Source organism: Carlito syrichta, unplaced genomic scaffold (assembly GCF_000164805.1).
Source record: "Carlito syrichta isolate Samal-C Ts95f unplaced genomic scaffold, Tarsius_syrichta-2.0.1 Scaffold143017, whole genome shotgun sequence".
NCBI classification, from domain to species: domain Eukaryota; kingdom Metazoa; phylum Chordata; class Mammalia; order Primates; family Tarsiidae; genus Carlito; species Carlito syrichta.
Window position 1 is genome coordinate 203,121 of NW_007087113.1, and position 11,270 is coordinate 214,390.

Sequence of the window (11,270 nt, forward strand, 5' to 3'; positions counted from 1 at the left end):
GCACTCCAGTCTGGGCGACAGAGTGAGACTCCAACTCAAAAAAAATAAATAAATAAGGTGTGTGTGTGTGGGGGGGGGTTTGGAGTGTCTACTACATGCTCCCAAAAGAATGTTTTTTTAAAATTTTCATTTGAGTCAGAGTCTCATTCTGTTGCCCAGGCTGGAGTGCAGTGGCAGGGTCATGGCTCACCACAGCCTTGACCTCCTGGGTTCAGGTGAGTCTCCCACCTCAGCCTCCTGAGTAACTGGGACTGCAGGCATGTGCCACAATACCTGGTTAAACTAAAAAAAAAAAACTTTTGTAGAAATAGGATCTTGCTATGTTGCCCAGACTGGTCTTGAATTCCTGGGCTCAAGCAAACCTCCTACCTTGGGCTCCCCAAGTGCTGGGATTCCAGACATGAGCCACCACACCTGGCCAAGAATGTATTTTAATTTGATTCTCCTCTGTTCACTAACTCTCACTGAGAAAGGGCTAGGGGCTCAACTGTGACACAACTCTCTAAGCCCAACTACAGCCCTACAAGGTAGACACTATGATAGTCATCCCTCTTCCGTGTGGTAACACTGAGGTTCAGAGGGTTTAACTCGCATGTTCAAGGTCATATCAGGCAGAGTGCCCTACGGCCCTGAAGCCCAGTTCTTACCCGCTGTGCTAGGCCAACCTCCCCTTCCTTGAACTCTCTCCTGTCTATGATTTCCCCTGGCCAAAATGGGAGAAGGGAAGGGAGGAGTCCCCTGACTTCCCATCCCAGAGAACCCTACTCAAATTCTCAAGTTTGTTTTCCTGGCAAACTTGACCTTAGGGAAATAGAATAGTACTCAAGGAAATGGATTCTAGATTGAGATCTGCCTGAGTTCAAATCCTGGCTTCATCACTTAGGAGGCGGTTGCCGTGGCTTGAATATCTGGCTTCTCCAAAATTCATGTGGAAATAGAATCCCCAAGGGGGCTGCATTGAGAGGCAGGGCCTTTAAGAGGTGACAGGGCCATGAGGACTCTGACCTCATGAATGGATTAACCCACTCATGAATGAATAGGTTCATGGGTTGATGGATGAATGGGCTATCACAGGGGTGGAATTGAGGACTTTATCAAGAGGAAACAAAGGACCAGAGCTGGCAGGGACACTCCCTCCCCCCCAGCCATGTGATGCCCAGCATCAACTCAGTCCCCACCAGCAAGAACACTCTCCCCAGAAAAACTTAAGAAATACATTCCTTTTTAAAAGAAAAACCCAGTTTCTTTTTAAAAGAAATTACTAGTTTCAGGTATTCTGTTACAAGCAACAGAAAACAGACTCAGACAGAAGGTGACTTTGGACAAATTATTTAACCTCTTTGAGCCCCAGTTTTCCCCCATCTGTAAAAGGGAGATAACATTTTTTGAGTTGGGGTCTCCTGCCTATGATTTCCCCTGGGCTCACTGTGGTCTCACTCTGAGGCTGTGGTGAGCCACAGCCTCAACCCCCTGGGCTCAGACGATTCTCCCAGCTCATCCTCCCAAGTGGCTGGGACTATAGGCACACAGTACCATGCCCAGCTGATTTTTTCTGTAGAGACAAGGTCTCACCATGTCACCCAGACTGGTCTTGAACTCCTGGGCTGAAGCAATCTTCCCACCTCAGCCTCCCAAAGTGCTAGGATTACCGGCATGAGCCACCATACCCAACGAAATAATGCTATTTAACTTAAAGGGTTGTAAGGATTGAGTGAGCACACAAGCAAGTATATAGTATAACATGTTGTAAGCACCTCATAAGTTCTGGTTTCTCGGTGTTGCCACTGTTGTTCATAACAGGAGTTATGTCCATGAGGGTACCTGGCTGAACTTAACCTGGGCCCCGTGTCATTCCAGTTTTTGAACGGTGTCCTAGCAGAGAAGATGAGATCCTGACATACCCCATACTAGCCATGGGACCCCCTGCAGGTAACTTAATATCGCTGAGCCTCAGATTCACCTGTCAAAAGACTTGTGATGCTACAGTGGGATCATGCATACAAAACTCTTTTTTTTCGAGTTGGGGGGTCTCACTCTGTCACCAGGCTGGAGTGCAGTAGCACGCTCATAGCCACAGCAGCCTCAGCCTGCTGGGCTCAAGTGATCCTTTTGCCTCAGTCTTCTGAGTAGCTGGGACTACAGGGGTGTGCCACCATGCCTGGCTAATTTTTTGATATATATATATATTTTTTTGATATACAAATATATATATTTGGTAGAGATGAGGTCTTGCTATGTTGCTCACGCTGTCTTGGACTCCTAGGCTCAAGCAATTCTCCTGCTTTAGCCTCCCAAAGTGTTGGGATGACAGGCGTGAGTCACCACACCCAGTTAAAGTCTTAATGTAATGCTCAAGAAAGGACAAGGAAGACAACCATGGCCGCTAATGTCATCATCATCATTGTCCTGTTAGAGTCATGAGAAGATGAGAGAAATCAGTTCCTGCTGTTGGGACATGAGGTGGTTCCTGGTGAAACATGGTTCAGCCAATATCATGACAAGCAAATGCTCCACACAATAACAAGATCACTGTTCTCTCAATGATGCAACTCTCATTGAGAACAACAAAAAGCATTTGTGTCACAACGGGGAATCCTTTTGGTACTGGGGTAGAAATGACTGCAGAGAGACATGAAAATAAAATGCAGCTGGCATTCATAGGAGCTGTTGTTGGTCTTGTGAGTTAGAGTGCTGACTACGTTTTGTTGTTGTTTATGGAGTGTTGTTTGTATAAACAGGCAATTCAGAGTGGCCGCTCCAGAGGTGAAGAAAGAAAGAGAAGTTAAGGAGTCACTACATGTGTTTGTTCAGTTAATCAAAAAGGAAGGCCAGATGTGGTGGCTCATGCCTGTAATCCCAAAGCACTTTGGGAGGTTAAGGCAGGAGGATCACTTGAGGCCAGGACTTTGAGACAAGCCTAGGCAACATAGTGAGACCCCATCTCTAAAAAAACAGAAAGAAAAGAAAAAAAATCTGCCAGGTGTGATGGCTCACACCTGTAATCCCAGCACTATGGGAGGCTGAAGCAAGAGGATTGCCTGAGTCTAGGGGTTCAAGAATAGCTTGGGCAACTTGATGAGACCTCATCTCTACAAAAAAATTAGCCGGGCTTGGTGGTGTGTGTCTGTGGTTCCAGCTACTTGGAAAGTTGAGGCAAAAGGATCACCTGAGCCCAGCAGGTTGAGGCTGCAGCGGCCATGAGTGAGACTCCGACTCAAAAAAAAAAAAAAAATCAGCTGGACATGGTGACGTGCATCTGTAGTACCATCTACGTGGGAGACTGAGGCAGAAGGATCACCTGAGCCCAGGAGGTCAAGGCTGTGGTGAGTTTGAACATGCCAATGCCCTCCAGCCTGGAGGACAGAGTGAGAGCCTGACTCAAAAACAAACAAAACAAACAAACAAAAACAACAAAAAGAGAGACAACATGAGAGGTGTGTGACTCTGGTCAAGACATGTGACCTCTTCGGCCTTGGTTTCTTCAACTATGTCATTTTACACAGGGAGACCTGGGATTCCTCTTTGAGGTTCCCTTTCCATTTTCTCGTGTGAGAGCCCACAGGCTACTTGGGGGAGCAGGAGAAGCGGAAGGGGGGCTGGGCTCCAGGGGTAGAGCCCCGGGCAACATCCATCTGGTCGCCCACTCCCAGAGATCCCCAGACCAGGATTCCGGGCTCCTTGACATGCCATACTTTCTGGAAGATTCCTGCCTTGCCACCATCTCCTTGTGACTTTGGGCGTGTTACTTAGACTCTAGTGTCTTAAGCTCCCTTGTGAGTAAAATTAAGGGGCTGGGTCCACCAGAATCCATCTGGCTCTAGAATTCAAAGCCAAAGACAACATCCTTCCCTGCAGGTCCCTGAGTCCTTGGGTCTTCTTGCCTCTGATCTTCCACGAAACTCCCCAAAGCCTGGGCCAGTTCACAAAGGCTTCCAAAACGGCATCTTCATTTTCAGAGTCACAAAATGTCAGCAATGGTCAGGACCCCGAGCTAGCCTGCCCTGTGGCTCATCTGAAGTTCAGAGGTAGAGATCCCTGCACTATTTGACTCTCCTTAAAAGCAGCTTGGATGTTCAGAATACTCATTGTCAGAAGAGTCACCATGTTCCAACTTGACAACCATTGACTCTACTAAGCACCTACTATGATCTGGGTACAGTGCTAAGCCCATGAACACAAAAGCAATCATCTTCACCACTGCCCTAGTGATGTTCAGTCTCCCTTCTTAGCATGCATAGCTGTATTATTTGGTCTCTTAGATGCTTATATGTATATCTGAGCATCACTGTAAAATCTCTGTCATCTCAGAAAAACAGTCAAACTCCTGAAATCTTCCTCTTACACATTCCCAGTTTAATGATCAGAACACAAATACAATCAGAATACACTTTAAAGGGGTTTGATTAAATTACAGTTAGGATGTCTCTGAGGCTCTGAGCTACACAGAATAAACAGAAAGCCACAGATAAGATCTTCTCCATCAAACTTCATACAGGAAGAAGGCAACAACCTTGGTGGTCCATGAAAAATGAGTGATGTTTGAGTGCCATGGTTTGCTCTACCAATGTGACAATGGGTTTATCAGAAAATGATCATTAAAGTCTTCACTGTCTCAAAGTCAAATTAATGCACTTGAGGCCCTTTCCTCTGAATCACAGAATTAAGTATTTACTGCATGTCACCCTCATTGACATTGGGCAGAAAGCTAGGTCTGCAGGACGTGTGTGCGTGTGTGTGTGTGTGCGTGCGTGTGTGTGTGTGTGTGTGTGTGTGTGTGTGTGTGTGTGTGTGTTTGAGACTAGATCTCTCTGTGTTGCCCAGGGTGGCCTCTAATTCCTGGGTTCAAGCGATCCTCCTGCCTTAGCCTCCCGAGTAGCTGGGACTACAGGTACTCAATACTGCTCTCAACTCATGCAGGACTTTTCACTCCCCCCGTCCCTGTTCCTAGCTTATAAACCCACAGGAGCATAAGTAGCACTTAGGTATATGAAGTCATGAAATTTGAGCGGCGTGCCTGATTTGAAAGAGATAGAACAACCAGACAATATGGAAGGATGGTTGATGACCAGAGAAATAAGAGGAAGAAAAGCAAATGAAGGCAGGCAGGATGCATAAAAAAGAGATTGGGATAAGAAAGGACAGGATCTAGAACAGAGTGAGGACAGAATCTACTGAAAGGGTGAAGATTCCTTGAGAATCTAACAAAAGCCACAGACCAGAAAAACACACAGAGAGACGCAATCTTTGCATATAATTTCAGTGGGCTCATTCACTCACACAACGAACTTCTGACCTTAGGACTCCATCCTAGAAGGAGAATTTCTCCTCTAAGGAATGGATCTAGAACTCTCTCCATCGGTTGTCGAGAAACTAGAAGAAAGACCACTTTGTTGCAAGCAGGGAGGACACGCAAATTCTCAGTGGAAAAACCGAACTATTGAATCATTCCCTTCAACACAAAGATCACCTGTGGAGACACACTATGTGCTAAGCATCCCTAGGGGTTTCAAGATCCCTATGATAGAGATGATTTATGTATGGATAAGAGGGAGGGCTTATTAGGGCTCCTTCCTGCCAGCAAGGTCAAGTCAGCCCCAGCCAGCAAAAGTCGGTCCCCAGGGAGCATGAATTGGCACAACCACTTTGCAGGGCAATTTGGCAATATCTATCGAGGCCCAAGCTGCATCTAACTCACAGCTCAGCAATTCCACTTCTGGGCCCATGCCCTAGAGAGACTCGCACGCAAGAAAGAGGAGACAGCTTGCTTCAAAACAGACTGAGGCTGGAGACACACTGAGGGGAGAGACACATGGTGGTATATTCATGCCACAGAATACTATACAGCTGTGACAATGAACGAATGAATGAAAACCACTCTTGTTAATCAGCTTAAGTTCATGTTGAGAGCAAAAGGCACGTTGCAGAAGAAAATGTTTCTGGAGAAATGTTACGCTTGCAAGATAGTACCATATGTTTCTTTTTTTACTTTTACGTATTTATTTAGAGACAGGGCCTTCCTCTGCTGCCCCAGCTAGAGTGCAGTGGCATGATTATGGCTTACTGCAGCCTTCAACTCCAGGCCTAAAGCGACCCTTCCTCTTCAACCTCCTAAGTAGCTGGGAGTAGAGGTGTGCCCCATCATACCCAGCTAATTTTTACATTTTTTTTTTGTAGAGATGAGGTCTTGCAATGTTGAAAAGGCTGGTCTTGAACTCCTGGCCTCAAGCAATCCTCCCACCTCGGCCTTCAAAAGCACTGGGGTTACAGGCATGAGCCGCCATGCCTGACCCCTGTATTTCTTATACACTTATGCAGTCAAAGCGTAAAACAGTCTCACTCTGATTTAAGATGTTTTAAAAAGCATAAAGTGGGTACCATATTTTTTAATATACTTAGGTAGTCAAATGGAAATGAGAAACACAAAATCCAGGAAAGCACTTCTAGATGGGGGAGAAAACAAACTGAGTCAGGCAGGGGTTGGAGGTAGGGATTAGGAAGGTTCTGTTTTGATGGCAGGTAACTCTCTTCCCTTCCCGCCCTCACTTCTTTCGCCTCTTCCCATCTCTTGCTCCAGCCACACGGGCCTCCTTACCATTCACCAAAAACGCCAGATCCAGTCCAGTCTCAGGGCCTTTGTACATGCTGATCCCTTTGCCTGGCACTCACTTCCCCTGGCCACCCTCACAGCTTATTCACTCCCTTCTTTAGATCTCCATACAATGTCCCCTTCCCAATGACGCCTTCCCTGGTGTCCAGCCCCTCTGCTTATAATGCATCTTGTCCCTTCCATGCTTTATTTTTTTCTGTAGCCCTCACCGCCATCTGACACACTAGATTTTTTATTTGTTCATTCATTCATTCCTGTCCATTTCTACCACTAGACTATCAGTTCCATCAGGGCAGGAACTTTTTTTTCTGTTTAGTTTACTGCTGTCTTCCGGAGCCTTGAATGGCACCTGGCACACAGAAGATATTCGCTAAATAGTCACCGAATGAATGAATGTGTACACAGGCGTTTGTTAGATTATTGCCTACTTATTTTTGCATGGGGGTCTCGCTATGTTGCCCAGGCTGGTCTCGAACTTGTGGGCTCAAGTGATCCTCCTGCCTCGGCCCACCCAAGCAGCTGGGATTTACAGGCACACACCACTGGCTTTATACATTTATAGGAAACAGCAACAAAGTCGGCCACTAGACTGTTCCCCAGATGAGTTTCCTAGAGGGATAAGAGAAAAGTGTCCATTGTCATGGTATGTCCCTGGAATCTGCCAAGGCCCCCAGCCACAGGATGGCAGGCGCAGTCAACAGAGGGCCCTTGGGGAATGTCCAAGCCCATGAGACTCCTTGTAACAGACTGCTCATGCCTGAAAGCCTCTGCAGAAATAAACCAATGCAAAATAGCTCCTTCCCGAGAAGTAATGTTGGTCCAAAACAAATCTGCACCACGAGAGCCTGGCCAATGCAGCATGGGCACCATGACCCATAACATCCACCAAGACAGACCAGACCTGAAGCAGGAACAGAGCATGGAACTGCGATCCCATATAGCATTACCATGAAGAAGGGGTCCCAGGAAAGAGGGGTCTTAGACTTGAAGAGCCAGACTCAGCTCACAGGAGAGCAGAGGGTGATGGGGGAGGAGCCAGCTGTAAATACCCGGTGGCAATGTCCAGACTGGAATGTGACAAATGACTCTGGAGTCCCCAACAGGCACTGGTTGACCATTCACCAAATCCTTCTGAGCACGATCTGATATTTCCCAGCTTCCCTTGCAGTGGTGTGTGATCATGTGACCAGGCTCTACCCAATGGGCTATGGATGGAACACGTCCCTTCCAGTCCCATAAACCTTCCCCAGCATCACCCTCCACACTGGCCTCTCTTCTGTGGTTTGATACAGACAAGTGTGAAGTTCTTGGAAGCTGTGGGTAAGAATGAGGAACCACAACATGGTGGGGGCCAGAGTCGCTCAATCACTGTTTGGGGGAGACAAGCCAGCCAACTAGGTACAACTACTTGGGACTTTCTGTCTTTTGTTTAAGATGGGGTCTCACTCTGTCACCCAGGCTGAAGTGCAGTGGCATGATCACAGCTCACCACAGCCTTGACCTCCTGGGCTGAAGTGATCCTCCCACCTCAGCCTCCGAAGGAGCTGGGACTACAGACATGCACCACCACACCTGGCTAATTTTTGTTTTATTATTTTAGAGCTGGGATCTCACTATGTTTCCCAGGCTGGTCTTGAACTCCTAACCTCAACCGATCCTCCCGCCTCAATCTCCCAAAATGCTGGGATTACAGGCACATGCCACCATGCCTGCTCCATTTTGGACTTTCAGTGAGTGAGGAATCAACTTCTGCTGTGTGTGAGTCATTCCCTAGTTGGAGATCTTCTGTTACAGCAGTGACTGTTATCTTAGGCAAGTTCCTTGGAGGAAAGCATATGCACATTTTAACCACGGTTCATTGTATTACGGATCCGAAAACGCCCCAAAGATGTGACCGGAACACCATTTAGATTGGTCTTCTTCATCGTCATAACCACAATCCCTTGTGCCCAGAAGCTCCCAACAAACATTCATGGATTCGAAACAACGGCAAGACATCCCCAAGCCCAGCGAGAGGCCCGCGCCTGTGCAACTGACAAAACCTTAAGTCCAGGAATCATACAGACCCATGATCACATCCGGCTCCACCCCTGACCAGACTTTAAACAAGTTCCGCTGTGCTCTGATGCTGCCGAGGCCATGTGGGAATATTAATATCTCCTAATTCATTGGGTCATTGTGAGGATTAAACGGGAGGAGGTACATGAGGCACTTTGGAAGCTATCATCAGCTCTTATTTAGTGGTCACAGAAAGCGTCTGCTGTGATACACAGTCGAGACACGGGCACGGGAGCAGGGTGGGGAAGGAGGCAGATGCACGACGGAGGACCATGCGGACTCAGCCTTTCTGAGCCCAGCCCCAACCACACCAACCACAGCCTTCCCATCCCTCGGCAAGAGGCATTGAGGACCACAGCACGTGCCACCTACCCTGTTAGCACCACCACGAAGTCCATGACGTTCCAGCCATTCCTCAAGTAAGAGCCTTTGTGGAAGGCAAACCCAAGGGCGATGATTTTAATTCCAGCCTCGAAACAAAAAATTCCAATGAAGTATGGTTCAGTGTCATCCTGGAAGGGAGAGAAGGCAGGGTCAGAGTCTTGGGCTGGGCAGAGGGTGGCAAGCCCAGGGAAGGAGCATGCCCAGTGCCCATCTCCCTCTCACTTCCCTGACCCACCTGCACCCATCAACCCTCACTTCGTCTTGCTGGAGTTCCATTATTTTGGAGTTGCAACCTCACTCTGATACCCAGGCTGCAGTGCAGTGGCACCATCATGGCTCACCCCAGCCTCGACCTTGTGGGCTCAGGCGATCTTTCTGCCTCAGCCTCCCGAGTAACCAGGACTACAGCCACCATGACTGGCTCACTTTTTTTATTTCTTGTAGAGATGAGATCTCACTATATTGCCTAGGCTGGTCTTGAGCTTCTGGACTCAAGTGATCTTCCTACCTTGGCCTCCCAAAGTGTTAGGATTATAGGTGTGAATCACCATGTCTGGCCTTATTGTTTAGAGACAAGGTCTCGCTCCGTTGCCCAGGCTGGAGTGCAGTGGCGTGAACACAGTACATTGTAGCCTTGAACTCCTGGGTTCAAAGGGTCCTCCCACCTCAGCCTTCCAAGTAGCTGGGAGTACAGGCGTGCACCACCGTGCCCAGCTGCCGAATTCTCTTGACCGAAGATTTTTACAAGTGAAGCAGCTCAGAGAAGACACTTTTCTCCTCCTTCCCTCTTGGTCGACCTCACATACCACCGAGTCACGTGGAATTGTTTGTTTGGATCCGTGTTGTTTAATACGGCAGCCGCAGCTCACGTGTGGCTATTTCAATTAAAATTAATTTTAATGTAATAAAATTTAAAATGTAGTTCTGCAGTCACACTAGCCACATTCCGAGTGGCGCCATATTGGACGGCACAGATGGAGACCACTGCTACGAGTGCAGAGAGTTCTACGGAAAAGCGCTGGCTTGGTGTTTGCAGTTTGAGGTGGAACCCTGTGCCCTGACCTCACTCCCAAATCTGACTCCCAAGGATGTCTCTCTGTGGCACAGTCAGGGTGTGATGGGATTGGGCTCAGGCTTCTGCATTGGCTGGTACGCGGCCAGCGCCCGCACTTCCCGGTCCCTATGCAGAACCTATCCGTTCCGGTTCCCAGCTGATAGTCGGCTATATTTGAAATTAAGCTACACATTGTTCCACCAGGGCCCTACATGAACATCTTCCCATCATTGAGGTGTTTTTTGAGTCAGGATCTCACTCTGTTGCCCAGGCTGGAGGGCAGTGGCACGATCACAGCTCAACACAGCCTCAACCTCCAGGGTTCAGGCGATCCTCTCACCTCAGTCTCCCGAGTAGCCAGGACTACAAGTATATGCCACCATTCCTGGCTCATTTAAAAATTTTTTTTGTAGAGATGAGGTCTTGCTATGTTGCCCAAGCTGGCCTCGAACTCCTAGGCTCAGGCGATCCTCCTGCCTCGGCCTCCCAAAGTGCTGGGATAACAAGCGTGACCCACCATACCTGGCCAAGTCAACATCTTCCGCAAGGATTTTGTTTGGATAGGATGTTTTAATGGGCCATGTGAGCACTTGTGACCTGTCCCCCTCCCGGTGGACACCAGGTATGCAAGGTGGCAAGGGGACAGGTGGAAAGGGAGGTTGTCTCTTCCCCCGTCGTGACTGGGGCTCGTGAAAGCTGGGATCCCTGCAGGCAGGCTCTTGGCCCCTGGACCGAGGGCCCACCCTGCACCCTGAGGCCCTCCCCCAAGGCAATGTCCCGCAGAAGGGAGGAGAAACCTGCCGAGGAGACACCACTCACCAGCCGCTCGGACATCGGGGTCTTGTCGTCATCAGGCAGATGTTGCTCCAGCGCGAGGACGATGCAGTTTGCGATGATGGTGGCTAAAATCATGTATTCAAAGGGAGTAGCGAGGAGTTAAGGAAGAGACTTTCCAGCATGTTTTTTTGTTTGTTTTGAGTCAAGGTCTCACTCTGTGGCCCAGGCTTGAGTGCAGTGGCAAGATTGTGTCTCACCACAGCCTTGACCTCCTCAGCCTCCCAAGGAGGTGGGACAACAGGCGCACGTCACCCTGTCCAGCTCATTATTTTATTTTTGTAGAGACGAGGTTTTGCTATGTTGCCCAGGCTGGTCTCAACACCTGGGCTC

At 48.4% G+C, this 11,270-nt stretch overlaps 1 protein-coding gene across 1 annotated transcript in view; it reads right to left on the minus strand.

Moving 5' to 3' along the window:
* Positions 1-11,030, minus strand: part of CACNA1A (calcium voltage-gated channel subunit alpha1 A) — a gene marked incomplete at both ends in the record, with an annotated part of 213,447 nt that extends 202,417 nt beyond the window's left edge. Inside the window, 2 exons of the mRNA XM_021708598.1 lie at positions 9,038-9,177; positions 10,923-11,030. Of these exons, the coding sequence (XP_021564273.1) occupies positions 9,038-9,177; positions 10,923-11,030 (248 nt within the window). The remainder of the gene's footprint in view (positions 1-9,037; positions 9,178-10,922) is intronic.
* Positions 11,031-11,270: the final 240 nt, after the last annotated feature.